General features: G+C 31.9%; 1 protein-coding gene across 1 annotated transcript; it reads right to left on the bottom strand.

Annotated features, from left to right (window-relative positions):
• Positions 1 to 27,928, bottom strand: LOC145316536 (uncharacterized). Its single transcript, XM_080157108.1, has 7 exons — positions 27,884 to 27,928; positions 19,868 to 19,974; positions 19,161 to 19,313; positions 16,828 to 16,955; positions 12,894 to 12,974; positions 7,167 to 7,237; positions 1 to 4,363 (listed from the first exon to the last, which is right to left on the bottom strand). The coding sequence occupies exons 4-7, from the start codon at positions 16,830 to 16,832 to the stop codon at positions 2,832 to 2,834; spliced, it is 1,689 nt and encodes a 562-aa protein (XP_080013234.1). The 5' UTR covers positions 16,833 to 16,955; positions 19,161 to 19,313; positions 19,868 to 19,974; positions 27,884 to 27,928; the 3' UTR covers positions 1 to 2,831.

Here is a 27,928-nt window from a genome sequence, read left to right as displayed (position 1 = left end):
TTATGACTTTACCCCATCCCCTACCCTGATCATAGAGGCAAGTATTAACCAATATCTGAGGACTTTATTAGCTACCTAAATATGCAACAAAAATTCTCTTGTTACAATAACCACTTATACTATATCCATTAATTTAACTTTCTACTTCAAACTTATTTTTCAAGCAGAAAAATAATTGATTTTTTTAGTTTATTTAATTCTAAAATTGCAGATTGTTCACATTATAATAAAATTAAATAATCATTAATAAAAAAATATTTTAAATCAAGTTTCACTGAATTTTGAATCTTTATCAAAATATATCATTTGGTAGAGGTTTTAAATCTAACTATACGATTCCTAGAAAAAAATATGAAATTCAATTCTACTTTTTTTAATAGTAAATTTTGGAAAAACAAAAAAAGTGCTGTTTAAATTTTGATAATTTGAATACTATTCTATTGCTTGAGGATTGAAGATAGCAATTTTTATGAAATCATTTAGAGACTTTTTTAGGATAGAAATAACTTATTTTTAGTACTTTAAACATAAAAAAAATATGAATAAAAGTATTTAATGGGAGATGATTTATATCTAGCAATCTAGGTGTAAAGGGACGAATAAAAACAAGCCAAATCACCAAAATTATTTTTTTAAATCTTAAAAAAAAATTTAAATTCTTTATAATAATAGTAAAAATCTTCCAAAATACCGTTAAAAATCATCATAAAAATTGGATAATTTCTCACTATACTAATACTAATTTTAAAATATGGTATCTAGCTAATCGTAGCTGATCCAGGTATGCTTGTTTTTTTTAAGAATCCACCTCAGAGATATTACCCCGGATTGCAAAATACGGATATTATAAACATCCCCCCCCCCTGCTTTATCTTAATTAAATAAAATTATTGTAAAAAAAAATTTCATAGTTATTATTTTTTGATAATATAAGTTATTTCTATCACTGAAAGCCAACCAGAAAAAATAAAAATTGTACAATTACATTAAGTTGTATTGACAAACTTGTATGAAAAGCAAAACTCTTGTTGAAAAATGGCAAAAGCCTAAATGTTGATTGTTATCTATAAAAATTACTTGCACAAGTCCTATTCAATGTGTATCATAATTTAATTATAATTTTATTCATAATAATTATATTAATAATTTTACATATAATGACTGCGGCAGTAGAGTAATGGAAGGTCTAATGATTATGTATTTTCATAATGAAAAAGATATTGTTGAAAATGTCTAAAAATTCAGATATCAAACAAGATGTGTTTTGATGCTAAAAGATGAAAGCCTTAGTTTTGAAAATGGCGAGTCCTTTATTTGCATGAAGAAACGGAGCTTAGTATTTCTTTAGGTCTTGAAATTAGACAAATATAGAAAGCATTTGATAGGTAAAAAAAGGCATTTATTGAGCCTCACTTTCTTTCGGCAAAATATAACAACACAAATAAAAAATTATATTTTGTAACAATTAACAAATTTACAATATTTGACATCTAGTTAAAAACTATTTTACCCTTAGAATATTGAATACATGTAGTCCTTTGAACAAGAAAGGCACGTTCTTGGTATTGAAAAAAAAGTAAACTAATTTTTAAGATTAGGGCATTTAAGAAGATTAACATGTAACTAAGGGGCTATACTTACAATTTCTTTTATAAATCATTATTTTGGAAATAAATAAAAAACAAAGCTAAGGTATCAAAATATTTTTTTTTATGATAACATTGACTAAAAAGTTGTAAGCACATTATTTGTAGATTCATATTCCGCTAATATTTAAAAGGCAGACAAATTCTCATATTCTTAAAGGATCTCTATATTTTATTCTCATTTCAATAAGATTTAAAGAAAAAAACATTAGTATAATAACCGCTCAATAAAACACTAACTTAAACTTGTTGCTGTGTAACTTAACCCAAAGATAGAAAAAAATAACTAACAATTAAATGCTTGAAATGCAAACATTAAAATCTCATATTAAATGAAAATAGAATTTCTGGAAATTATTCAGTAATATCCTTCTAATCGCTAGTAGAAACAATAGCCCTCACTCTTTTGATTTCGCACAAAGTACCTGTCAAGCACTGAAACCCTTCTAAAATTAATAGAAAATAACTATTTTTCAAATGTCTTACCCCTGCGGGACTACCAAGTACCCAAAAGCTAAACAGACCTAGAGTAATAAACAAACAAGGGACCCCCCCCCCCCGTTGTTTTCAATTTAGTGAAAAATTAAGGAAGGCGGGTGTTTATGCGCAACCAGGCACTTGGGGGAAACTGGTAACAAACCGGTTATGGAAAAGTTCTTACATTCAGAAGAATTAAAGTATAGAGAGAAAAATATAGAGTTCCGTGCAAGAAATAGAAAAGAAATATATATATATGTGTTCTACTAGGAGATTTACGGGTTAATACCAAATATTTTGATGAAATTCTGTGTAAATTGTAATGAACAGGTTGCATAATTAAAAGACCAGGGCAAGGCTGCGAAATGTTGAAAATGATTTGAAATAGGGCAGCTCTGCTGCGAATTTACTGAACAGAATACAGACACTTAGCCGCAAAGTTTTTACACCTGCCGCTTGAAATATCGACTCAATCCGACTGCGGATGCGGCTGCTTTACCTTGACAAACTGTAATAAAGAGGTTGCATAATTAATACTAAAGTTTATATTGATAGAGCTCCTCGCTGTGTTGCTACAGTAATCAAATTCACACCAAGTTTGAAACCCAAGGATATATATTAGTTCACCAGTAGTTCAGTAATTTTAATATTTGTAAAGATGGTAGGTTTGGTAACAAACTTTGTTACTATAAATTTTATATATTTGTTTTAAATGTATAAAGGCTGCGGATTCTTAGGTTTACTTTTGGTCTTGGGTGGGGCTGGGTAGTATCGTTTAAATGTGACAGTTCGGTTCACATTTTTGGCATATTTTATCAGATTATTTGGATCAAAGCTGTATGAAAACTCAGGGGACACCATTTCTCCGGTTTTATTTCTAAGAACTTCCCACTCCCGCCAGATTTTGTTATCATAGAATTCTGGCGGGGCTTCGGTGTCACCCGCACCCCCAGTGCTGGACGACCCGCCGCCGTTTTCCAGCGATGAGGTGTGCTCGGATGTGCTGGCAGTAGCGGCCGCCCCTGCGATTGCTGTTGTGGGTGCAGCTGTTGTGTAGCTATTCTGTGTAACTAGCGATGATGTTGTTGTTGTTGTAACAGCCTGTGGCGGGATGGTCGTCTTTTCAAATGTTGTTTGGATTTTATCCTGAATGTTTAGCAGTGATGCGTAAGTGTTCAGATTTAGATGAAGATTTTCCCGCTTCGGCGGTTGGGTTGTGGTTTTGTTATCAGAAGCTGTTGTGGGCAGTGGTGATTGCTTGTCCTGTATTTGGGGCGTGGATTGTTGCTGCTGTTTTTGTGCTTGACTTCGCGCCAAATTCTTTGCGTCTGCACTAGCTTTGCGCCACCGATTGCTAATCTCGAACGTGTTTCTTGAGAAGAATTGCGGCAGCATAACGTTACTCTCCACGTTTTTATTGTCATCAAGGCCTGTGTATTGGTCATTACTCTTCAGAGTGTTCATCTCAAAATCTTTCTTGAGCTCCAGCAGACTTGAGAATACTGATTGTTTACGCTTGGCATTGTCTTCGTTGTTAGAAGCTTGTGTGTCAGCTGTTGTGGCAAGGTTGGCAATATTGGTGGCATCTGTGGCAACGTAGGTGTTATTATGACCTGTCTTATTGCACGACATCAGCTTCACATTGACATCCTTGACCTGAGGCGGGGACACGCTTGTGGTAACAGTCGTGGAAGCTGTGGATTTCAACGTGATATCAGTCCGTCTTGCCACGCCATAACTCTGATTAGCAGCGGCCACCGCGGCTGCCGCTGCAGAAAATGATTTGTTATTACTAGTTTTAACATTTCTATAATCCAAATCAAGATTTTGTCTGGCCATATAGAAGCAGGCGTTGTTACTTTTGGTCGACAGCATGTCCGCGGAATTGGTGACAGCATCTGTTGTTGAGCAACGAAGTGTTGAAGTAATTGGAAGCATTTGAGAAGCTGCGGCAGCCTTGGCGGCAGCGGGCACAACCATATCACAATTATTCACAGTCTGGGTGCAGTTCACAGAGAATTGAGACTCTAGGGGCGGCGAGGTCTGCTGGTTGACGCCCACGGACAGAATGTTGTTTCCCGGCTCCGGTTTGTAGCTAGGGCCTATGGGCGGCGGGGAAACGGCGGGACGATCCATGCGGCCTGAGGGAACTCCCCGCAGGTCTTCCTTCCACTCTGAGAACTTGAGTTCCAGGCACTCCAGTCTTTCATACGTCTGAAGCCTTGAGCAATCTGTTTCATCTAAATATACAAAATAAGGTCGTGTAAAGTGAATTTTAAAAAAACAACCTTTGTCTTCGTGTTCTACGAATGGGTTTGCTTTATAATGTTATGTACTTATATTAAACCTAAGCTAAAGTTGTGTAGAATAAGTTAAAGACTATGATTTTCTTTTTAGTTTAATTAGATAAGTTTTGTGTGAAATATAAATTAATTTCCTATTCTACAAAGCTTGATACAAGTTCAATTTAAGTCTTAGCAAATTAAAAAATGAGATCAAGTCAAATACACGAAGAATTCCCACATTCTCTGTTCTTTTATAGCGAAGCTTTTTAGAGAGCCCATAAAAATGACGTCATACTGGCCTTCAATTGGTCTATATAAAGTGTGTTACTTTTTTATATGTTTCATCAATATTTGGCCACAACTCAGTCAAAAATGCTTACAAAATAGACCTTTTTCGACCGAAGATGCTCAAATACTTTCTTTACAAGCCCCATCAATCAGTTTTGAGATATCTCCATATTTCAAGGAAAATTTACAAAAAAGGCTAATTTGGGTGTTACCTTTTTATATGCTCAGATACCATAAAATCAATAAAAAAATACTTATTTTTACTTTTCTCTCATTTTAAAAGTTTGATTCTGTTAAAGTAAATATTCTTGAAGGGATTTATGCATTGATTTTACAGAAACATAATATTTGGTAGAAATAAATGATCTTCAAAAGAATTTTTTTTGGAAAATAAGAAATTCAACCCCCATTGCCCTAGAGGACAGCTGCTGACCTCTAGTGTTCATGGTTTTGTCAAGTACATGTTAAAGAAAAAAAATAGCCAAAAAAGTACATAAAAAAGTATCTTAATGTGTTAGAAAATTAAATTGTTTAACTTCAAATTTGGGGATGCTGACCTTAAAGATGCTCTTACTGGTGGTGATGGTGACCCGGAAGGCATTGAAGTACATGAGCATTATGGCAACACAACTATTGATCTATGTTCTGATTTTTAAATTCCTAGCAGCCTCCAATGAAAAAATATAACAAGAACTTTTCAAAATTACAGTATTTACCTTATGAATTTGAGAATAAAAAAATCATTTAGGGATTTCTCTTGATTGGAGGCTGCTAGGAATATAAAAATCAAAACATAGATCAATAGTTGTGTTGCCATAATGCTCATGTACTTCAATGCCTTCTGGGTCACCATCACCACCAGTAAGAGCATCTTTAAGGTCAGCATCCCCAAATTTGAAGTTAAACAATTTAATTTTCTAACACATTAAAATACTTTTTTATGTACTTTTTTGGCTAAATTTTTTCTTTAACATGTATTTGACAAAACCATGAACACTAGAGGTCAGCAGCTGTCCTCTAGGGCGATGGAGGATAAATTTTTTATTTTCCAAAAAAGAATACTTTTGGATACAATTTATTTCCACCCAATATTATGTTTCTGTATAAATCAATGCATAAATCCCTTCAAGAATATTTACTTTAACAGAATCAAACTTTAAAAATGAGAGAAAAGTAAAAATAAGTATTTTTTTATTGATTTTATGGTATCTGAGCATATAAAAAGGTAACACCCAAATTTGCCTTTTTTGTCAATTTTCCTTGAAATGTGGAGATATCTCAAAACTGATTGATAGGGCTTGTAAAGGAACTATTTAAGTACTTTAGGTCGAAAAAGGTATGTTTTGTAAGCATTTTTGCCTGAGTTGTGGCCAAATATTGATGAAACATATAAAAAAGTAACACACTTTATATTGGCCTGTAATTTGTAATTTAGTGATTGGTCATTAGTATTTTTAGTATAGGTACTATAAACAGCCCATTTTATAGCCAAATGGAAGCTAGTAAAAGTGGCTGACTCAGATTATGACGTCAAAAAAAATTAACCAATTAAAGGCCAGTATACACTGTAATTGACCAATGGTAAAATTTATAGTGGCCTCCATTGGTTTATTTTTTTTTTGACGTCATAATCTGAGTCAGCCACTTTTGTTAGCTTCGCCAAATGGCTAGTTCTGAAGCATCGCTTTTTTCATTAAAGCCGTCCAAAAGGAGGCCTACAATAAAATTAAAATAAGGTGCTTTCATAATTACATTCAAGTTTTGAATTAAACAAAAACTTATTTTTTGGTCCCTCTGGTCGTGTCTAACCCCACAGGCCATAAACCTACGGGATATTATCCCTGTGGGGATTTTTTTAACCTATTTTACTTAAAATACCCTTATCTTAAGAAGCATAACTCAGTAGTTGTCAGTCTTAATTTATATCAATACAAATGGATTGAATTAGTCCATTTTAGCAATTTTATACTTGATCTTAAATTTTTGTAGTTCATGTATTTATCATATAAATATATTAAACTATTAAATTGCATTTTCAGCTTTCAACATGAATATAATTTTTGTTAGAATATATATTTTCTATTCAAAACCTTATTATCACGAAACCTATTGATTGACGTTGAAACGAAAACTTAATAGTAATGAATCAGTTTACCGTTCTTTTTTTCATTCAACCTATTGACATCTAATGTTGCGCTACTTATGGATACAATTTTCCTTGTTTCATCATAATTATATACTGTAAGCTAGTTATTGCTTCGCTTCCAATAATAATACACAAAATTACCCCTTCTGTAAATTACAATAAATGGTTTTAACGTTTAAACACTAAATTAAACGCACCAACCAATCTTATTTCACTAAAGTCCCCAAAGTTGTTAAGTCAACGAATAAAAAAACGTTATTACAAAACTTTGGAGACTAGTTTAATAAACAGACTATTGTCCCCTCTCTCTATGAAAAAACTTACCTTTTTCTAAGTTATTTGAGTTTTGGTTGTAAATCTTGGCATTATTCAAATCATGAGCACTATTGTCAGGCCTAAATAATTAATCCAGTTATCTACTTGTTTTATAGTAATTTAGGAGCTTTCAGGGAAACAGAATCAATTGCCGCAGCCAACTATAAAATAAAATAACAGGATGTAATAAGATAGATTTACAAGAGTTGAGATTCCTAATGGATTTGTGTTTACATACCACTTGTTAAAAACATTTCAGAGTTTCAAACTATTTAGAGAAATATTTCTCTTTTGATTCTACAGATAATGTTTTTGACAACCTATATTATTTGTTAAATACTGTTACCTAACTACATTTACTGATTAATATAGATTTGACTAGCTAGGTCCTAGGATGGTGTAAGTTTCGATTGTGTCCCACAAATATTTATAATGTGCACTGATCCTAAGGCAATCCTGGAATTTTGGATTTCAATCAAATGGGTTAGTTGTCTGCAGAACAAAATTGAAAAATTAAACATGGTTTTGGCTATTTTTAAGGATATTATTTTCCTGTAAGGTTACAAAATTTGAAATATTTTGTTTTTATTAGTGCAATTAATTTTTTTTTAAGCTTAGAAAAGTACAATATACCTATTCAAAACTAACCTATAAACTAGGTGTTTTTAAAAGGTGTAATTTTCCCAATGAAAAGAAAATTTGTATCCACTTGTTGTTGTGTTCTTTTGCTAACTGTAGAAAAAGTAGCACCTTATCAAATTTACTTTCTTTATTAAGAAATTTAAGACCTTTATTACTCAAATTTTAAGGTTTCCAAATAAAGTTACTCAAGAGACATATTGTCTAAATCGGCCAATAGGAGAATATTGACAAAACATTCAAGAGATCTCATTGGTTGAAACATTTTACAGATCTTGGCACTTAGGGGCATAATTTTTTCATTTTGTTCACATTAGGAGTCAGCTAGAAATTGTCGAATCTAAGGATTAAGCTTGCAAAACATATAATACGTTAATTATAAAACTTTTCTAATAAGGTTAGCTTTCTAAAAATCATATCGTCGAATAAATTCATCTCAAATTTCGTATCTGGTATATAACAAAATGTAAACAACATTTTCTGTGTGCAAAAATTTCCTTTTTAACCCTTAACAGTCGGGCCCCTTGCCGCACCTTAATCAGTCGGGGGGGGGGGGGGGGCGTTCAACGCCCTGCCTCATTATCTCAGTTCCTATTAGAGCTAGAGGGCTAAAAGTGCAAGTGCAAGTCCCCTGTGTTATGGTGAATTTCCGACCTTAAGTAAGTCAAGGTCAATTTCCGCTTCCTTCCCCCTTTTATTTAACAACCTTTGTTTTTAGGTCCTTTTTTACTTAAAAATATCAAACGGCTGTAATTTTTTTATTTTTAAAGCTAGAAGAAATTTTTTTTGCAGAAAATGTTTATTTATATTAAATTTTATAATTGAAATATCAAAACATAAGTTTCAGCGGCCGCAGCTGTACTTGGCAGCTGCCAGCCGCCGCAGTCGGCGGTCGGCGGGAAAACGGCGGCGGATCTTTATTAGATTATAATACATTATGTAGACATGTAAGAAAAGCTTAAGTTTAAAATTCGAAGTCTCTAAGTCAAAATTTGCGGCCACAGGAGCATTTTAAGATTTCTGGAGACCTGGAGGATCAGGACCTGCAGGATCATACCTGGAACCTGAAATTGAATTGAACACCTGTATTTAATATGAGGATGTAATACTAGAGGATATTTTAGTATTTTGGTAAGATAAAATGCTTTGTTTAAGTCAAAAACAAATTTTTGTTCTTTACCTGGATGACCCTGCCAGGTTTGCTGGCATCCTGTGCCCGCCAGGATGGAGATATTCAAAAAATTCCAACTCTCAGTTATGTGTCATACCCATACTTAAAAAGTCAAGCAGTTTGGGCTCTTTATCTTTCACACACAGAAAATGAGATAGAAAAAACCGGATGGGGGGGGGGGGGCGTTCAACGCCCCCCCCCCCCGACCGTTAAGGGTTAATTTTGACGAAAAATGAAGTCAGTTTGACCATCTAGATATACTATGTCTATTGGTTTCCATCTATAGTTAGCAAAACGAAGATGAAAAAGTACAGTATTAGTGGCATGATTGTTTTTGATTATTAAAATGCAGGTGTTGAGAAGTATATAAATTTTAATGTTCTCAAATAAATGGTCTAAATTTTCCACTTCTCAGCCTTTTAAATAGTACATATATTATCAATGTTAAGGATCGCACTTTGATCTTGAGGCCTGTGTGTAAGGTTATTATTAAAAACTAATATAAGGCTAATTATGGTTTTAACAATCATTAAGTAAAAAATACTTCTACTTAAATAAGTATATCCAAATACTGCATATAATGACTGAAAACTACTACTTTTAGCCCCCCGCAATAAAAATACAATGGAAAATTGCCAAGATAAACAAAATTTAGACAGACTAGTATAGCAGGTAGGCACACAGATAACTTTTTGAGACCATTGATTTGGAGGTCCTCGGAGCCATACATTGAACAAAAGAGCATTCAGAAAAATTGTTTTGGTGAAGAGGTAGAAATTTTATGATTTTTTCCCCAAAAAATTTAAACATTCATACAAAAACATTTGTACAAAAAAATTTATAATTAGGATTGTCCAATTCTAGATTGTAAAAAAATCAACCACTTTTTGATTCAAAATGAGGCAGAATCAGGAGGATGTAAATGATAGAAAACTATGAAAAGGTTCAACATATGAATATTAAATGATGATAATGTGAAAAGAAATATGTAAGAAAAATACATAAAATAATCCTATCTCTGATAACTATACAATGTAGGGAAAATGTAAGAAGACATAATCAGGGATACTCACATTGGGGTCATAATCTAATCTTTCCCAATTTGCATTGCAATTATGCTCCAAACAGCTTGTAATATTTATCATTAGGGTAAAGAAAATCATTTGAATAAGTCAAATAATGTCCTCCCATTCCCTGAGAAATAATATAATTGTGTGGTGTGTGTATGTATATATTTTTATGAAAGGTCTGATTATTTTGTTAGGTATTTCTCTAGGTATAGGCATAACTAATGATACCATCCAGGTCTAGTATTAGATGCATAGCATCACTATAAGTGGCTGTGTCTCTCTGTAGGTATATACATAACTAATGATACCATCCAGGTCTAGTATTAGATGCATAGCATCACTATAAGTGGCTGTGTCTCTCTGTAGGTATATACATAACTAATGATACCATCCAGGTCTAGTATTAGATGCACAGCATCACAATAAGTGGATGCGTCCCTCTCTAGGTAAAGGCATAACTAATAATACCAAGCAGATTATGTATTCTATATTTGTAGTAGCACTTCACTATATGAATGTCATCGAATCACATCAAAATATAAAACTTTTGATTCTTTTATTGTTCCTTATTGTATTATAATGTAATGATGTACCACATCCTATTTAAAAATATAAAGTGTCAGTTTATTTATGCATGTAAGTTTTGTATTTTTGCATAATGAAGCATATACTTTAAAAAAGAGCTCTAATTTTTACTAACATAAAAAAATAGTTAAAAAAAACAATAACTACATTCTCTTATTTTTTAATTATAATAACTACACAACTGACTTAATTATTTTATTATTTATTGGTTTTGCTGTGCACATGATGATGTTATTGTTCCTGTTATAGCCTTCTGTTGTGAATGGATTTTGAAAATACCTGGCAATTTATTTATACTCAGTCATTTATTTTTCTTAGTTTGTATGTTTGTGAAGGTGTTTCTGGATTATTAATCCATAGATTAATATAATACTCCTTTTTTTTGTTTTTATTTATAATTTCAATCCACTTCTACAAGGCCTACTTGTTGGATGCTTAAATATATAATCAGCTTTAAACATTCACTTTGATTTTAGATTTTGCTTTTTAAGATAGCCTTTTTAATTGTGTTGTTTACAATTTATCAGATTTATAAATTGTCTATTTTTACAAAAATTGCCTATTTTGATTATAGTATCCTTTTTCGATGGTCTTAAAGTTCATACCAATTTTTATTTGTCAATAGATGCAAAGAATTCTAACATGTTTACAAGAACTATTTATTATTGCTTTAATATAATTGTTAACCACCAATGACTGGCGGCTGGGGCACCCTGGATGTATGTTAGTTAGTGATGTTTGTGAATGAATAGAATTATGATGACACAGAGAGATAGGGACAGATATATTAGTAAAATAATAGTTTTAAGTTAAAGCTAAAAGATAGAGAAAGACACTTTCTATACTTTGAAATCATGAAAATAAGAAGATAATTTTATATTTTCCTGACTTCCCCATGTTCCTGGATTCCACCTTAAACATTGAATCTAAAATCTAACATTCCTAAAATAACAGAAATTGTTGTCACCTATCACTACTTCCTAAAGTCAACCTTGAACATTTTAACCCTAATATATACGCTGACAGAGATAGATTTACCCTATCCCCTTTCCCTGAAGTCAAACTTGAACATTGTAACCTTAATTTCAAATTCCTTATCCTCTGACAGATATTCAAATCATAAATTTAAATTGAATGAACATAAAATTACATTTGCTCTATAAATTTTGCATATTTTAACTAAGATGTGCTTAAATTCTTTAAAGATTCAATAGCAAATCTACAATACAAACCCTATGCATTGGTATTTTGGTACATTTGAAGATTAGAAGATTTCCTTGTTAAGCCTATTTAACCTGGGTAAACACAGATTTGCATATTCCACTGACACTGGCTAAACTTTAAATCAGTTTTTACACAATTTCTTTAAAGATTTTACTTTTTTATAAATAATATGCATTGTAACAAACTTTTGAAAAAGAATTTCCTTTTTCATCGTTTTTATTGCAAGTCGATTCGCCTCTAGTATCTAGGGGTTTATGGCGTAAGGGAGATAATCTTGACTTTTCTATAAACACCACAAAACCACCTTAGAAAAATTAAATTCTTTTGCTTTCACGACATATTTATGATTAATCTTTAGCTTACACCAAAATGAAATATACATATTTCAGAGGTTTGACATTTTCTTTAAAAAAACCTTTGAAAAAAAAACAATTTAAAATTATAAAACCTCTCAACATAACCTTAGATTAAATATTTTAAAAACGGAGCCACACTTTGTTTGTATTTCATATTGGTTTATTTAGATTAGTTTTACAAAATATAACAATAATAACAAAATCTATAAGTAGCGTAGCGCAGGAATATATCATAATTTATTAGAATACTAAAGAAGGCTGAATGAACCCTATAAACATAAATCTTGGATGCCATTAGAATTAAAAATCTTGCTTGGAATAAACTTTTAACAATTTGTTAAAACTATTGAATTTATCCCCAGCTTATAAGAACTGCGTTAAAAGCAAGTTGACTTTCTTGGAAAATTATGGAATTGTCCGTCCTGCTGATTAAGATATCTTGGTGGACATTAATACAGAAAAACATACTATGACTTTATTTTATATAGATTTGATCAAACCTTTTAGCTTTTTATTATAAGTTATAGATTTGTTTCATTTATAAGTAGAAAAGCTCGTAATAATGGTTAATAGAGATACTACTTTTTATTGTTGTAGACTATTACTTACTCTATTCAAGGTTTCAGGATGGTAGGATGATTTTAAAAAGCTAATTCAAATTGTAAAATAAATGCTGAAATCAATAAAATACCTTGTTAATGAATTTGTGAGCTGATTATTTTGTGAGCTGTTAGACACACTTCTACCACGTAGTCTTCGTTGTATAGTTGATCTAAATTAAAGTAATGTCTATTTTGCAGGTATAAAAGTAGTGTGCTGTCAATCTAAACTTATGTCTATTTTACAGTTACATATAAAAGTATTTGGCCGTCGACCTAAATTTATGTCTATTTTACAGGTATAAAAGTGTTGTGCTGTAAATCTAAAGTTATGTCTATTTTGCAGGTATAAAAGTGTTTAGCTGTCAATCTAAAGTTATGAGTATTTTGCAGGTATGAAAGTGGTGTGCTGTCAATCTAAACTTATGTCTATTTTACAGGTATAAAAGTGTTGTGCTGTCAATCTAAAATTATGTTTATTTTACAGGTATAAAAGTGGGTACTTGCTTACATGTGGTAGACTGGAGCACCGAAAACCCCCATTTTGCGCAAAATTAAAACCTTTTACTGGCCCCCCTCCTCCTTATTTTCTGTTCAGGGATACATCAATTACTAAAATCAGTCAATAAATAAGGAAATTATGCCCCAGAACATGAATATCTCTGTAATAAGGTTTCCCCTCTGGTATACTGGATTTACTTGATTTACCTCACTCAACTTTCTGGCGTGTTGTACAGTGAAAAAACTACCCCCCCCCCCCTTATTTTTGATTTTCTTCGAAATTAAGGGGGGGGGTAAAAACTACCCCCCCCCCCTTATTTTTGATTTTTGTCAAAACTAAGCGGGGGGTTAAAAAACTACCCCCCCCTTATTTTTGATTTTTGTCAAAACTAAGCGGGGGGGGGGGGGGGTTTTCGGTGCTCCGGTCTTCACATGTAAGCAAGCACCTAAAAGTGTTGTGCTGTCAATCTAAAGTTATGTCTATTTTACAGGTATGTGCTGTCAATCTAAAGTTATGTCTATTTTGCCGGTATAGAAGTATTGTGTTGTCAATCTAAAGTTATGTCTATTTTGCAGGTATAAAAGTGCTGTGCTGTCAATCTAAAGTTATGTCTATTTTGCAGGTATAAAAGTGGTGTGCTGTCAATCTAAAGTTATGTCTATTTTGCAGGTATAAAAGTGCTGCTGTCAATCTATAGTTATGTTTATTTTGCTGATATAAAAGTAGTGTGCTGTCAATCTAAAGTTATGATTATTTTGCAGGTATGAAAGTGGTGTGCTGCCAATCTAAATTTATTTCTATTTTGCAGGTATGAAAGTGGTGTGCTGTCAATCTAAACTTATGTCTATTTTGCAGGTATAAAAGTGCTGCTGACAATCTATAGTTATGTCTATTTTGCAGGTATAAAAGTGCTGCTGCCAATCTGACTACAGATGATATAAAATTACAGAACACATTGTTGTCAAATATCTTGTCAAAATTAAAAGAAACGCTACTCTACAAGTCACTTGTGTCGGATTGTCTATAGTAAAGTTCACCCCCCTACATAAAATAATTTTTGGAGGGGTGAAAAAATGTGGGTCCCTAATATTAAACTAACTTGAACTGTTATGTCTGTACAGTTCTCCTGGACATACTGACAATGCTAGTTAAAGATCTGATTATGAGTATTAAAAAGAATCTCAACAAAAATAATTCTGCCGTCTATCTCAAATTGCAAAAAAGTTATTGACCATCTTACTCGTTTAGCAGACATCTGAATGCATAGTTTCGACATGTTAAAGACTAACGTTTTATGACTGACAGGAGGACGGATGGACAGACAACGTTAATTATAGATTAGCTTCGCTGCTAAAAACTGAGGGACATAATTGAGGGACAATGCGACACAGTAACACAAACACACACACACTCACAAACACACATGCACAAAAGAATACACATAGAATACTGTAATTATAGGGATAAGGCAATGAAAGAAAAGAAGTTTCCTTTGAATTTCAGAAAAGGGGGTGTATCCATCTTCTGGTAAAATTAAGAGTGTTGTATAAAATCCCCCTTCAACCGTCTAAATCCAGCTTATACCAATAACGAAATTAATTCGGGAAAAAATCACGAAACCTATACGTGTTTTTTCAGCTGTCGTTGGGGGGCAACACATCGTAAAATTGACGACCTCTCCATTTGCCCCCCAAATATTATTTTAGATTTATTTCACTTGTTGGTTATAACTTATACCTGGTCTAAACCCCCTACACCCGTCTATACCCCCCCCCCCTCCCCTTTTAAAACCCTGTGTCATAATCTAAATATTTGTATTGCGTTACATTGTTTAGTATCGCAGTTACTCTGTAATCTATGCATGTCCGTATGTACGTCCTCCCACCGCTTGGTAACTGATAATTCAACAATAAACACTTTTAATAAATTATTGATATTATATGACAATACGGTTCCATTAGGTTTAATAGAGGTTATAAAAACACACAAAAACAAGTTACCCACAACACACATGCACATCACACACACAAAAACACAGACAGACACAAACACATATACACATAAAAAGTAGCATACTTTTTTATGTAGCCTGTCTTGTTATCTATAAAGATTACATTACAACCTACAGCAGCAAAGCTTTTGAGCAAAAAAAAATATTCAAAACACGACAATTTAAAACATATTAAACATCACGAAACCTTTTTGTTAAATACATTACGCCTCATTTGTAGCATTATCAATTAACCAACGGATCGAGTAAGTTGTATACTAGTTAGAAAAAAAATCAGCCAAGTACCTAAAAAAAAGGAGTCGAAAACCACTTTTCCAATCTTACAGACAGACAGACGGACGGAGTAAATTGTAGAGTAGCTTCGCTACTAAAAATACTTGACAAAAGGTGAGACATAATTAAGACACCAAAAGAAACATTTATTTATTTGATTTTTCTTTTTATGATAAAAGAGGAAGAATCCCTTCAATCATTAATAGTGGACCACCAACCCCCCAAGCCTATTATAAAAAAATATATATTATTGAGGAGTGGGGGGGGGGGGGGAGAGTTAAAGAAAAAAAAACAGGGGACGAGAAGCTCCATATCCACCCCACTACAAAATTTATGCCCGGCCCTTTGGGAAGCTCTTACACTTGATGCTTGAAGGGATATTACTATTGTATTCTACAGATGTACCACGAGGTTAAGCTTATAAAAAATCTCCTTTTCTTGAAAAGAAAAATAAATCATTTAATGAATCACAAAGGGATCAGAGATCAAAGACGCGTTAAGGAGAATCTTGGGAAAAATTCTTGAAAAAATAGAATCTTCTATAGGAGGTAGTCTCACCACTTAAATTATTTTTGTACAATTTAATCAAAAAGTTTAAAGGAGGTTTGATTTTTAAGATATAATTATGTTGGTGCGGCTTTGCAATAGACAATTCTCATATTCTATTTTTGAAGAACTCCACTCTAATAAATTCTTACTTAACTTAACAATATTTTAGATGAAAGGAAAGGTTAAGAAAAAGAAAGAGGACTTTAAAAAAATATAGAAAAAGAAAAAAGACGCACACACACATACACAATAACACCAATAAAAACACAAACATGTGTTTAAAACTATTTTGTTGACTGACAGTGTCATAAAGACGGACAAACGGACCAATTCTATTTATAGAGTAACTGCGCTGCAAAAAGGGGGAAATTACGATGTTTGAAATTAGCGAGAAGATAGTCAACTAACAAGGATGACAACATCCAGAAAGGGAGGCTCTGAAACTGTAAGCAGAATATAAATTTATGATTCTAAACAAAATTGTATGTATTTTTTTTGCAAAACTGCATAAATAAAGGATATTATTTACATGTTCAGGACTTGATTATACATATGCTTCGCTTATAACATTATACCTTGATGTAATAGGAGTCTTTATTTCAAAAATAAGATGAAAAGGAGGATTATAACACCGTTACGGACGGCCGACCCTAATTATAGAAAAGATTCGCTTTAAAAAAAGATGTCTTACCTCATATGAATTGAAAGAATGATAGCCACAATAAGAAATAATGTAGAGAATATTAGGAAAATAATCTTCAGATTAATACCAGAACTATCATCAGTAGGCACCACCAGGTTTCTTTCTTGTGCGGTTGCCTACAATTAGATAATAATTATTCCAAAGCAACGTATTATAGACACCTTTCCGCGGATAATAAAGTAAGAAATTATAACATTTATTCCAGTTTTGTTACAAAAATTGTATTATGATTATATTTTTTCTATTTGTAGAAAATTGCTATAATACGATGGGATACATGATTGTTCAACGATATTATTCGATTTCGAAGCCATATTGGGAAAACAATGATCTTTAAAGAAAGAAAATCGTATTTTTCATATTTATGTTAGGTTAGGTAAGTAAGGATTGTAATCACAGAGAATTTGTAAAAATCCTTAAACCATACAGGAACATAGTTGAAGGTTCTCCTAAAAAGAGACTTTTTTTTATGATAATTTTATATAAAAATTGTCGCGTTTGTGATTGCCATTATTGTTTGCGCATTACCAATCAAACAATTTCTAAGAAATACCTATCCCTGTATCTCTAAATTGCACGAATGCAAGGTATTGCAATCATTTATCTCAAAGTCCCTGCAGGCTTTCTAATACCTGGAAAAATGGGATTGGGAATCATATAAAAAAAATATTTCTCAGTCAATCAAAGTAAAGTTGTATGTGTTTGTGTAACGCGAAAGCCCAAATTTGCAGGAAAGTTTTTAAATTTATTGGAAAGGTTTTAGGCTATTTTATGATAGGGTTCGTGGGGGAAGGAGATACCGCCACCTCAATAAAAATATAACTTTTCAAAATTAAGGATATTTTTTTCAAACTGAAACAAATGTAGGAAAAAAATATTGGAAGTAAATTTTTTTTAAATAAGCTAAAATTCGCGTTTTTTAAATGCCAATAACTATAATGATAGTGTTATAAAATTGTACTTCTCAAGAAAAATACACAGGTTTTGGGAACTTAAAAGTTTTTATTTGAAGTAGTTATCCCTTATATTTTATTGTAATCGAAGTGGCAATGTTATTTATATATCATACTCCAACCAAGATATATTTATATCATAATAGAAACAATATTTAAAAATGTACTTTTAGGTCGATTTATCAATCTTGTAAAGGAAAAAGCATTTGATTTTGGAAACACCGAGGAAAATTTATTTTTCATTTGTGTAACAAGGAAGAAAACGTTATAATTCGATGTTTTTAAATTGTAAACTCTTTTCAGTGACTCTTTTTGTTTTTTTAGACATGTCCACAGTAGTTACAAAAATAATGTGCATTTGTTTCTTATAAATGCATCTATTTTTTTCTTAAAAAGCAGTCAATAAACACAATAATAATTAATTTGTGTATGTTTGTGCCTATGTAATATATGTTTTACAATTTAGGCAGTGTTTTCAAGATAAATGTATCTAATTCTATTCTTGTTCTAACACAGACATATAGGTATAGCTACCCGCATTTGTTTTTCTAAACTTTAGTTTGCAGTTGAAACTAAATATGTGATAAATATAGAGAGCCTAGACGTTTAATACCTTAATTGAACCAAAAGTAGGGAAAATGTTGGTTAAAAATTGTACACCTCTTGTTAAAGTTGTTATTTCATTTCATTGTAAGTCAGCTATGAAATACAGCTTTTCTTGTACAAATTTTTTAGTCGAAATGATTGGTCTGATTGACCATTAATATAATAATTAATAAAATGATTAAATCTATTGAATTTATCTAAAATGACCTTTATTTCGTTTTTACGACAAAGGTACACAAAACGGTAAGAAAGTAACTTTTTGTAAAAGTTGTCTTATGCAATTTTAAACTAAAGCACTTTCTCCATATATTGAAAAATCTTTGCTGTAATTGGATTTAGTCATTACAGATTTGCGTAAATTTTAAAGAATAGTAGAATTATGTAAATCCTAAATCTAGGGAGGAAGGGGACATTGAACTGTAAAGTGTAGATTATACTAATTCCCAATGTTTTTAAACACATTCTCACATTTTTTGGCTAACAACTATGGGGTCTCGGTTGAATTATGATTTGTCTGTATAAAAAAAGAGTATCCAAACTTTTATACCTATAGTTTTGATACAAATAAATTTTAAAAATTAGGGAAAGTGAGATTTTTGGTGCCCCAAAAAGGCATGTTTTAATTGCTGCGGTCGGATATAACTTAATAATGTAAATTTTCTCGCGGCATCGGCTGCCCGACCCCGCAGACAACTAAATGAAAAAGTAAATAGTGGAGATTAGATTAATTTGAAGATGTTGGAAGTGAAAAGAAAAACTTACTAGATTTGATCTGAATAGAGAAAATTCTGCGCGGGAGGAGAAATAAATTCTTTTTCTCAATGGAAAGCCCAAACTGTCTTCAAACTTTTTATTATCATTTCCATAATTTTTGGAAATCTGTTTTGGCTTCCAGGTTGACTCGAGTTCTCCCTGCTCCAAGACAGGCAAAGTCAGATTAGAATTTTGTTTGGCAGCTTTTACATTTAGATTATTCCTATTCAAGATTAACCTTAAACTTTTGGGGGATATATATTTGCTAAAATATCTTGTTCTTTACTATAAAGAAGCAAGGTTTTGTTGTTTATCCGTTAAGATCTCACTAACTACTGAACCAATGTTTTTTAATTTCGGGTAAATTTTTATATTGATCTAAAGCAAGTTCTAAATATTTTATTTATGAATTAAAAAATCCCCTCTAATAATTTAAAAAAGTGAAACTTTTCAAGAATTTCAGTTAGTCGTTCCGTTGTCGGTTTGTCTAATTCTATGGGTGTTTGGTAAAAAGAATTTTTATCAAAAATCTGTAAACAACCAAGTACTAAACCTCTCTACCCCTCCACCGTAATTCAATAAAAAGATTAAAACTAATGATAACTATAGTTTTTAAATTGCCAAAAAGTATAAATAAACTATTTTCTATTTTTCGCAAATTAAATTTGAAGTTACTTTAGAACTTGGGAATAGTTAAAATCTGATCTTCCTTCCTGGTGGTTGTCTGGTGGCCATGTTGGAATATGTTGTTGTGTGTGTGGTGAGTCACCAGAACCAACCTCCTCATTCACTCCATACAACAACAGATTTTCTAGCTCTGTTACTAAAATCAAATAGTTTGTTAATTTTAAGTAAAAAATAGAAATTTGAATTTGGTATAGAGTCAGAGGCGTACGGAAGGGGATGTACGATTAGAATAAAACAATAGAGGGAGAAAGATTTAAATAACTGTAGGTCCCCTTCCCGAGGACCCTGTGCCGACTTTCAATTGGGTTTTTGAAAATTAATCAATAGCGTCACAGCCAAGTCGTTACAAAAGACCAGGATGCAATTTACTAGCAGACGAAAAAGGTCCACAACAGGCGGATCCAAGTAGTTGTCTGGTCATACATATATGCTACAGATTTATTGATGTAGGAGTTAATAACACCGTTTCTAAAATTCAAATAAAGAATGCTTGTCCTCCCTTTTTCATACTCTATGCACGACGCCTTTACAGGAATACAGTTTGTTCTTCATTCAAAAAAAGTGAAACTTTTTGATAGGTCCTGGGAAAGTTTTTAACTATTTTTTGGGGAGGATTCCTCCATCATAAAATGAGAATTTACAATATTACTCTGTGTCTTGATTGGGGGAGGGGGGGGGGGTTGTCTCTAGTCATGGAAGACCTACCCTTCTCCAACAAACCTTCCTGGACCTTTATTAGAAGTTCCTGTAAAAGAGAGCCTGATTGGTTAGTGAGAGCTTTTAATACAGACAGACAGCCAAACAGACATCCCACATTTTAAAAAACAAAGCTTTTCTATAATTAGGGTCGGTCCGTCCGTACGTCAGTCACACACGGATAGCTATTTTCGTTAATTTAGGCATGTTAGAAATGTCCTATCGATTTCAAACTTTGCATGGTGATTCCTTTAGTAGTTAGGTACGATTTAGAAAGCGTAGCAACTCTATAATCATTACAAGAATGACCGTACGTCCGTAAAATTTTTTTTACTTTTTTAACAACAAATTTTTGTGTGATCTAATCATCCGATTGATTTTTGATATGTTGATTCCTGGGACAACAAAGTATAATGTTATAAGCGAAGCAACTCTATAATCAAGTCCTAAAAATGTAAGTATGTCCATATTCTGATTATTCAATTCTGACTCTATATAAGTGGTAATGTACGTTTGTCCTACCGTTTCAGTGCTTCGCTTTTATGGATGTTATTACTTATTCTAACACTAAAAAAAGGTTCATTTCTGAAAGTAATTTATTATTGTAAATTATATAGTTCCATGTGATAAATTAAGCAAATGTATAAATTTAGAATGAAAAATTTAAATAATGGATGAGTAATTAATAACTTAAAAAGTCTGAAATAATGCAATTTAAATGATGTTTGCATTCATTTCGTTTAGACTTAGGCGTGGTCAAGGGGGATAGTAATTTAGACCTCAGAGAACTTTTGTAGATTATTTACACTCACCAGATTGACGCGCGAAGCTTGCAAATTTTTTTTCAGCTACATCTTCCCCCATAAATTTATGGGGCTGTGACTTTTTTTTACCTTGACACCCCCCTTGATAATTTTAGAGGGGGTAGACCCTTGTCAAGAAAGTTGTCACACCCCCTTCTGCAAGTATCTACACAAAAAATAATAGCGCGAAACGTTTTTTATTTGTGAAAATAAAATTATGTAAATTGCTTTAAATGTACAATCGGTACAGCGGTTATTGAGATCTTAAGTTTTAGACGGACGGACGGACAGACACCATTCTGCTTTGTTTTGTAGATATATATTTCTTTTTCACAGACAGATTTTGCTGATACACACAGAAATGATAAATCATTTTCGAAGTCAATTGAAAATTTATCATCAATGTTTAGAAACGGTTTTTATCCAATGTAAATAAATCGGATTCTGAGCCGTGATGATTAAATTAAATTTCTTCCCAAAGCATATTCTGTATTTTTTGTACATTTTATGTAAGTGTATGTATGTGTAAGTATAAGTGAACTTATTTCATCATATTTAATTTCCTTATTTAATTTTAGCTGATTAATGGAAAAACAAAGTAGAAAGCACAAAGCAAATCTTGGTTGAAATCAATAATAGATGTTTAGAGAAGAAATTCATGAAATATCTTGTACTTATTTTATCGTCAAAGTTAATTACGTACAGGATGCTCAGAACGACAGGAAATTAAATTTTGATATCATTATCCACAAAAAATTTTTTAAGTCGGACCAAAAAAGCCAAAAAAATGCTACATCTATCATTTCCGAGCAGTTTTTTGTATCGTTTACCAAAAAATGTTTCAATCTTTCTAACATTTAGAATTAAGGGATTTAATTTAAATTCTTTTTTTAACCGAGAATTCCAACTATAAGTTTTCAGAATGGAGGTGTAAGGGGGTGTCTACACCCCATAAAACAAGATTTTATTAGGAACTGCCTTCCACTTTTTGCACCCCACTAGTAAAACTCTGTGCACGCCACTGTAACTTTCATTGTAACCCCCGCCCCCCATCTCAAGATTATTGAAAGGGTACAAGCGAACATAAAAGTAAATTGAAAATTGTGATCATCTGCAAAACTAAGATATGAAGAAGAAAGTGTTGAAGTAAGATGCTCAACCCAATAAAAGTGTGTGTATGATTTTGGCCTTGCAGAGAAAATAATTAACATCTTTATTAAGTTATAAAAGAAGATAACAAATTTCATACCTTACTTTACTTTACTTTAAGATTTTTAATTTTTATAATCATATTGAAGGCCGGAAGTTTTTGGATTCGAAATAAATGCTTGTTGTTTGGGAGGTGCCGAGTTCTAGTCTAAACCAAATTGCGTCATACCAGAGACGTACAAATTGTGCTATATCAGAAGCTTGACATTAAAAGTAAGAGTTTTTATAATGACTTGGTTCATGCACAGTTATAACTTACAGACATCGGTTGTGCAATCAAAGTAATAGGTTGATTGTCTGTTTGTTGTTACTTTACCTAATCCCCGGATGTTTGTACAGAAAGGGAAAATCAAAAGTTTAAATGTAAAACCACCTAACCTCTAAAGTTACCATGATATTGCTGCGCAACTTTTCACAAAAATATTCCTTGTTATAAAAAAAATGATAAAGCATTTTTCTCCACGATAAAGAAAGTGTTATTCTTATTTGTATTTTTTCCTTTGTGTTTTTTTTTTCAGGGTTAATATTGTATAATGAATGGATTATATAACCTACATTATTACAAACATATTACCTGTCTGATAACCTTTCCTATATACTAGCTGCTCCACCCCTAGCATTTAGGGCTCAATATTCTAAGAGGTATATATCGACAGGAAAAAAACAAACCAAGACTTATTTATGTAAATAAAAAAAACCTAAAACTAACCCTAGACCTATAAGAAGATTCACTATACAGGAGAACCATATCGATTTTTAGTTCTTTCGCTACAAACAGAAAAAGCTCACTTCTTTATATGATAGGATAAGTGCTGGAGGCTTCGCCACTAGCATCTAGTAGAATTGTTTAATTAAGGGTAGTGTTTCGGAACGCAATGCCTAGCCGTTCTCGAAATCTTATCTCCAAGCCCTCCGAATGACCAACATAGTGAAGTTTACGAATGTGTATTTATTACCATGAAAACAGTAAGTCTAAAACAAAAATATAAGAATTAATTACATAAAATTAATGGTTATTATTTTTGTAAGGTCGAGGTTGCGTGATTTCAATTTAATTAAAAATATAAAATTTCTAAAAAACTTTAAATTGGCACGAAACATATTAAATCACATCAGAAATTGATAATTTTAGAATAAAATAATCAATAATATAAAGGAAAATATTCATATGTCAAAACTTAGCAGTTAAATGGTCTATTTATTGAAAAATTAATGTTTTAAATTTCTTCATAAAATTGTACCATTCTACGCTTATTTTCAAGAATTAAAAGATAAATTCTTACCACATATGATGTCAAACTAAGCAGGAAGGCTTATTTGAGATATTCCACACATCAGAGCGCATGTATATTCAAGCAATACATTATTTTCATTCACGTAGCTCCTCACGTGGGACTAATCAAAGGAAAAGTGCGCGTTTCTTTTGTTCGTTTACAAGCCACGCGCCGCGCGGAGATAGTTAGGAATGCCGCGTAACACACTCATTCTCTGGGAAATTTGGTGTAAGGAAACAGGGATTAATGGGTTCGAGCTTGCCAGGGAATACAAGAAATACATACCGAAACAGGTAGGGTTACTAAATAGCCTTAAACCACCTAATATAAAAGAAAAAGCGACCAGTTATTTTCAAGATAATTGTCTAAGAAAAAAAATTCTTTAAATGATCGACTATTCATTTTTTTTGGATAATTTATTGATAGAATTTATCAAAAGAATTTCACAAACAATTTACGGCTAAAAAATATTTTTCTTTAAAAAAACCAAAAAAATAAGCTAATTCACTTATACGGATGAAATATAAAACATTGTAAAATGAGTAAAACCAAACCTTAAAGAACAAGTATATATAACATTAAATTATATAACAAGAAATATTTTGTCCATAAGTTGCGCAGCAAAAACATTTTTCTAAAAAATACATATGTTATCAAAGTCCGCTCATCAATCAATTTAATTATTTCATTTTCCCAAGTTTATTTAAAATACATTTCTGAAAACAATCTATCACTAAAAGACGTATTTATTTACCCTAGTTATATTTTTTTACCATTACCTCATAAGGGCGGGATTCTACTTCGATTTAAGAAATCATTTAGAGAACCTTTTGATTGCACGACCTTTGTCTAAGAAATCCTAACTGTGTATAGTAATGAGTTGCGCCTGTTTATGGGCCAAGGCATTCCAACTACTCTTACTATTTATGTCGCACACCTGACATCGGAGCAGTAGGAACCATTTTAAACGTCTTTAGTTGTGATGCGATTCCGGCCCGAGATTCGAACCTATTACCTCCCCGGCGACAAGCGGATGTGCTACGTATTAAGCCACGATTGCGGGTTTGACCCTAACTATATAGTAGCTGCGTAACCCAAAAATGAAATATATTTTGAAGAAAAGACTTTGTGAAATGTTTTATTGATATTGATGGGTATGAAGTAAATGTGTCATTTTCACTCCACAATATTTTACTAGAAATATTATGCTCAAAGTTTACAGAATAAAGTATTTTCCACGACGATTAGGTACAATCATATTTTTGAAGGATTTAGTTAAATAAGTATACTGTATACACCGCAAGGACGTCCAAGCTTTTCTTTTGTGTGGGGTGGGGACAAAATTTGAATTTGTAAATTTTGTTTACTCCCTGCAATATGTTAATTCCTGGGGTAAAATTTAAGGAAGACTTATAGAAGCTCTTAATACTGACATTAAAAAAGGGGATAAATTAAAAAAAAACTTTTGGCGGAAGTTTCCCGAATTGCGTCATTTAGAATAATGGACTATTCTAATATGACGTCATTCGGGAACCTTCACTAAAAGTTTTTTTAATCTTATCCCCGTTTTTTATAGGCACTATAAAGAGCTTGAGACAACACAGCTATTTGTATTGTTGCTACACTTCTAAAAATAAAAATAATTTTACTTTGTACCTTATATACATACATACCTGGGGGGCCCGGGGGGGACTATAATTCTACTGACCCATGAAGTTTTAGAAAAACAGTCTCGCATTCGTTGGCTTCAAAAATTAAAGACTGTTGAACAATATTTCAGAGTTTATTTTTTTCCACCAATAAAGTAATTTTGTTTATCATGTTACATCAATTTATATTTCTTTTTGTCTTTGAAAACTAAAAACTGCCCCTAAGAGCATACTAGAATTTTAAAAATCTGCGCCCTTTAAATTTTTATACTTTCATGGTAGTTACTTTTCCTGTCTCTTTTTTCTTTTCATAGAAAAATTCAAAAATGTCATCGCTAATAAAAATCTGATAGGTTAAATGTTTCATATTTGGATCTTTTTTAAATTTTATGGTTGACACTTGTATGCAAAATCTAATATTAGTTATTTATCGCATCGTATTATAGACAGCTTTCCGCAGATATTAAAATAAAAAAATACAAGATTAAAACTAGTTTTGTTAGGCCCGAGGGACCGAAGGTCCTGGCTAAAAAAAATGGTATTATTTTAAGATTTTTGTTTTTTTTATTCGTGGAAAATTATCTGTAAGACGATGCTGTAAATGATTTTTCAGTATGGGTGAAAATCGATTCTAAACCAGCGTACATTAATTAGTTTCGAAGAAGATAGTTTCCTTAGCTTTTATGGATGTGTTTATCCTTGTTTTATCAAGCAAATTGAATGGTTTGATTGTAAACTAATATATTGTAAAGGTATATTTTTATAAATTTATAATTTTCCATATCATTTACCACTAAATATCATAAAGGTTTTATCTTTCCAGGATAGAAATACAGGGTTCTGAAGGAATTAGATAAATCTATGAACATCCCCAATAATGATACAATAATTGGTTGAAACGTTTGGACACTCAACTTAATGAATCAACTAATTAAAATTCCTAAAAGTTAAGCCAACGAATTAGAAAACAGTGTTAAAAACATTGGAGACTAGTGTATTAATCAGCCCATTGCCCCCTTCTTTTCTGATAAATATGTGCTTTACTATATTATACATCCAATAGTACCTTAGCCCCCAGAATCTAATGGAAAAATTTAATGTTGTAAGGGAAAAAAAACTAAACTTTTGGTAAAAGTAATTTCTCGGCACCTATACAAAGAGTTGGTAATTAAAATGACACAGTTAAACAGTTTTTGTAAATTACTAAATTAAATTTTGTAAATTATTGTTTAAAGCAAAATTATAACCTACTCTATAACTCTATTTCCCTATCTCAATTAATTACAAAATTGGAGTTAATAATTATTATATTGTTGGTTAGTTAGGCAAAGTAGGGTTTAGGGGAACCTGCAGGGTTAGATCCTACTAAAAGGGCTAAAAATTGACATAAACCTAAATGTAAACTAAAAATAAACTTCCATGAATTATACAGGACATCCTAACATGTTAAAAAAGAGCCACCCTAGTGTAGAATATGCAAAAAAGTGCATATCAAGTTAAAATTAATACATTTATCAATATTGTAAATATTGTGAAAATAGTGCACAAAAATACATATAGCGTTACACCATCAAAAGATAAGATTTGATAAGTTTTTATTTTTGTTATTCTGCGGTTACTCATGTTCCTAAGGAAACATATTCTCTATGTAAGGAAATGTGGCCATTAGACGTGCCCATACCACAAAGACCTCCCTCATTGTCACTATCAAGGAGAACTACGCCAGCTTGGACAGGTATATTTTGACCTGGACCTGCCGGCGGTTGAGAAGGCGGGTAGAGGCGGTGATTGAGGCTGGCGGCGATTTTATTGAAGAATCCACTAGTCATATACCTATTTTGCTTCCCAGTTTTTAAAATTCAATAAAATCTTTAAAATTGACGATTTTATGTTCATTTCTTTAAAAATTACAAAATGTCCCGATTTATGTGCCGCACCCTGTATATTGATTTATATTATTTAAAAACTTTGATTTTTTCTTTTTTTTAATGTTTTTAAAAATTTCTTTGCCACTAGCCTTTTTGGGGCTTCGTCCCTACAGGAGAAGGAAGGTTTCACAATCTTTTTGAATTTGATAAAACAAAGTTTAAAAGAAGAAAAGAAATTTAAAAAGAAGAAAAATAATTGAAAATATAAAAAAATATAAAAAAGTAGAAAAAATATAAAAATATATATACACATATAAAAACATAAAAAAAGATTTAAAATTAGAAAAAAATACGAAAAATTTGGGGGGTTGGGGGTGTCCCATCCCCCCAAAAAATAGCTTAAAACCACCACAGGACCAATAGGTATATACCCTGAAGAGTAGAATCCAATTTGTTCAGTGGCTACCGAGATCTTAAGGGACAGACGGACGGACGGACGGACAAACAGACATCATATTACTTTGTCTTATAGATGTTTAAACATACCTGTGGTGAAATTAAAACTGATGAAATCTTCATTCCATGAATATT

The sequence above is a fragment of the Acartia tonsa genome, chromosome 4 (genome assembly GCF_053477335.1).
Source record: "Acartia tonsa isolate MP-2025a chromosome 4, ASM5347733v1, whole genome shotgun sequence".
Lineage (NCBI taxonomy): Eukaryota > Metazoa > Arthropoda > Copepoda > Calanoida > Acartiidae > Acartia > Acartia tonsa.
This window is presented reverse-complemented; position numbering and strand designations above follow the sequence as displayed.

What these genes read in the sequence shown, in the direction of transcription:
- LOC145316536 (XM_080157108.1), bottom strand. An exon ending in CTCACAAATTCATTAACAAG is followed by an intron (nt 7,238 to 12,893) that starts GTATTTTATTGA and finishes TTAATTATTTAG; the next exon opens with GCCTGACAATAGTGCTCATG. An exon ending in CTCAAATAACTTAGAAAAAG is followed by an intron (nt 4,364 to 7,166) that starts GTAAGTTTTTTC and finishes TTGTATATTTAG; the next exon opens with ATGAAACAGATTGCTCAAGG.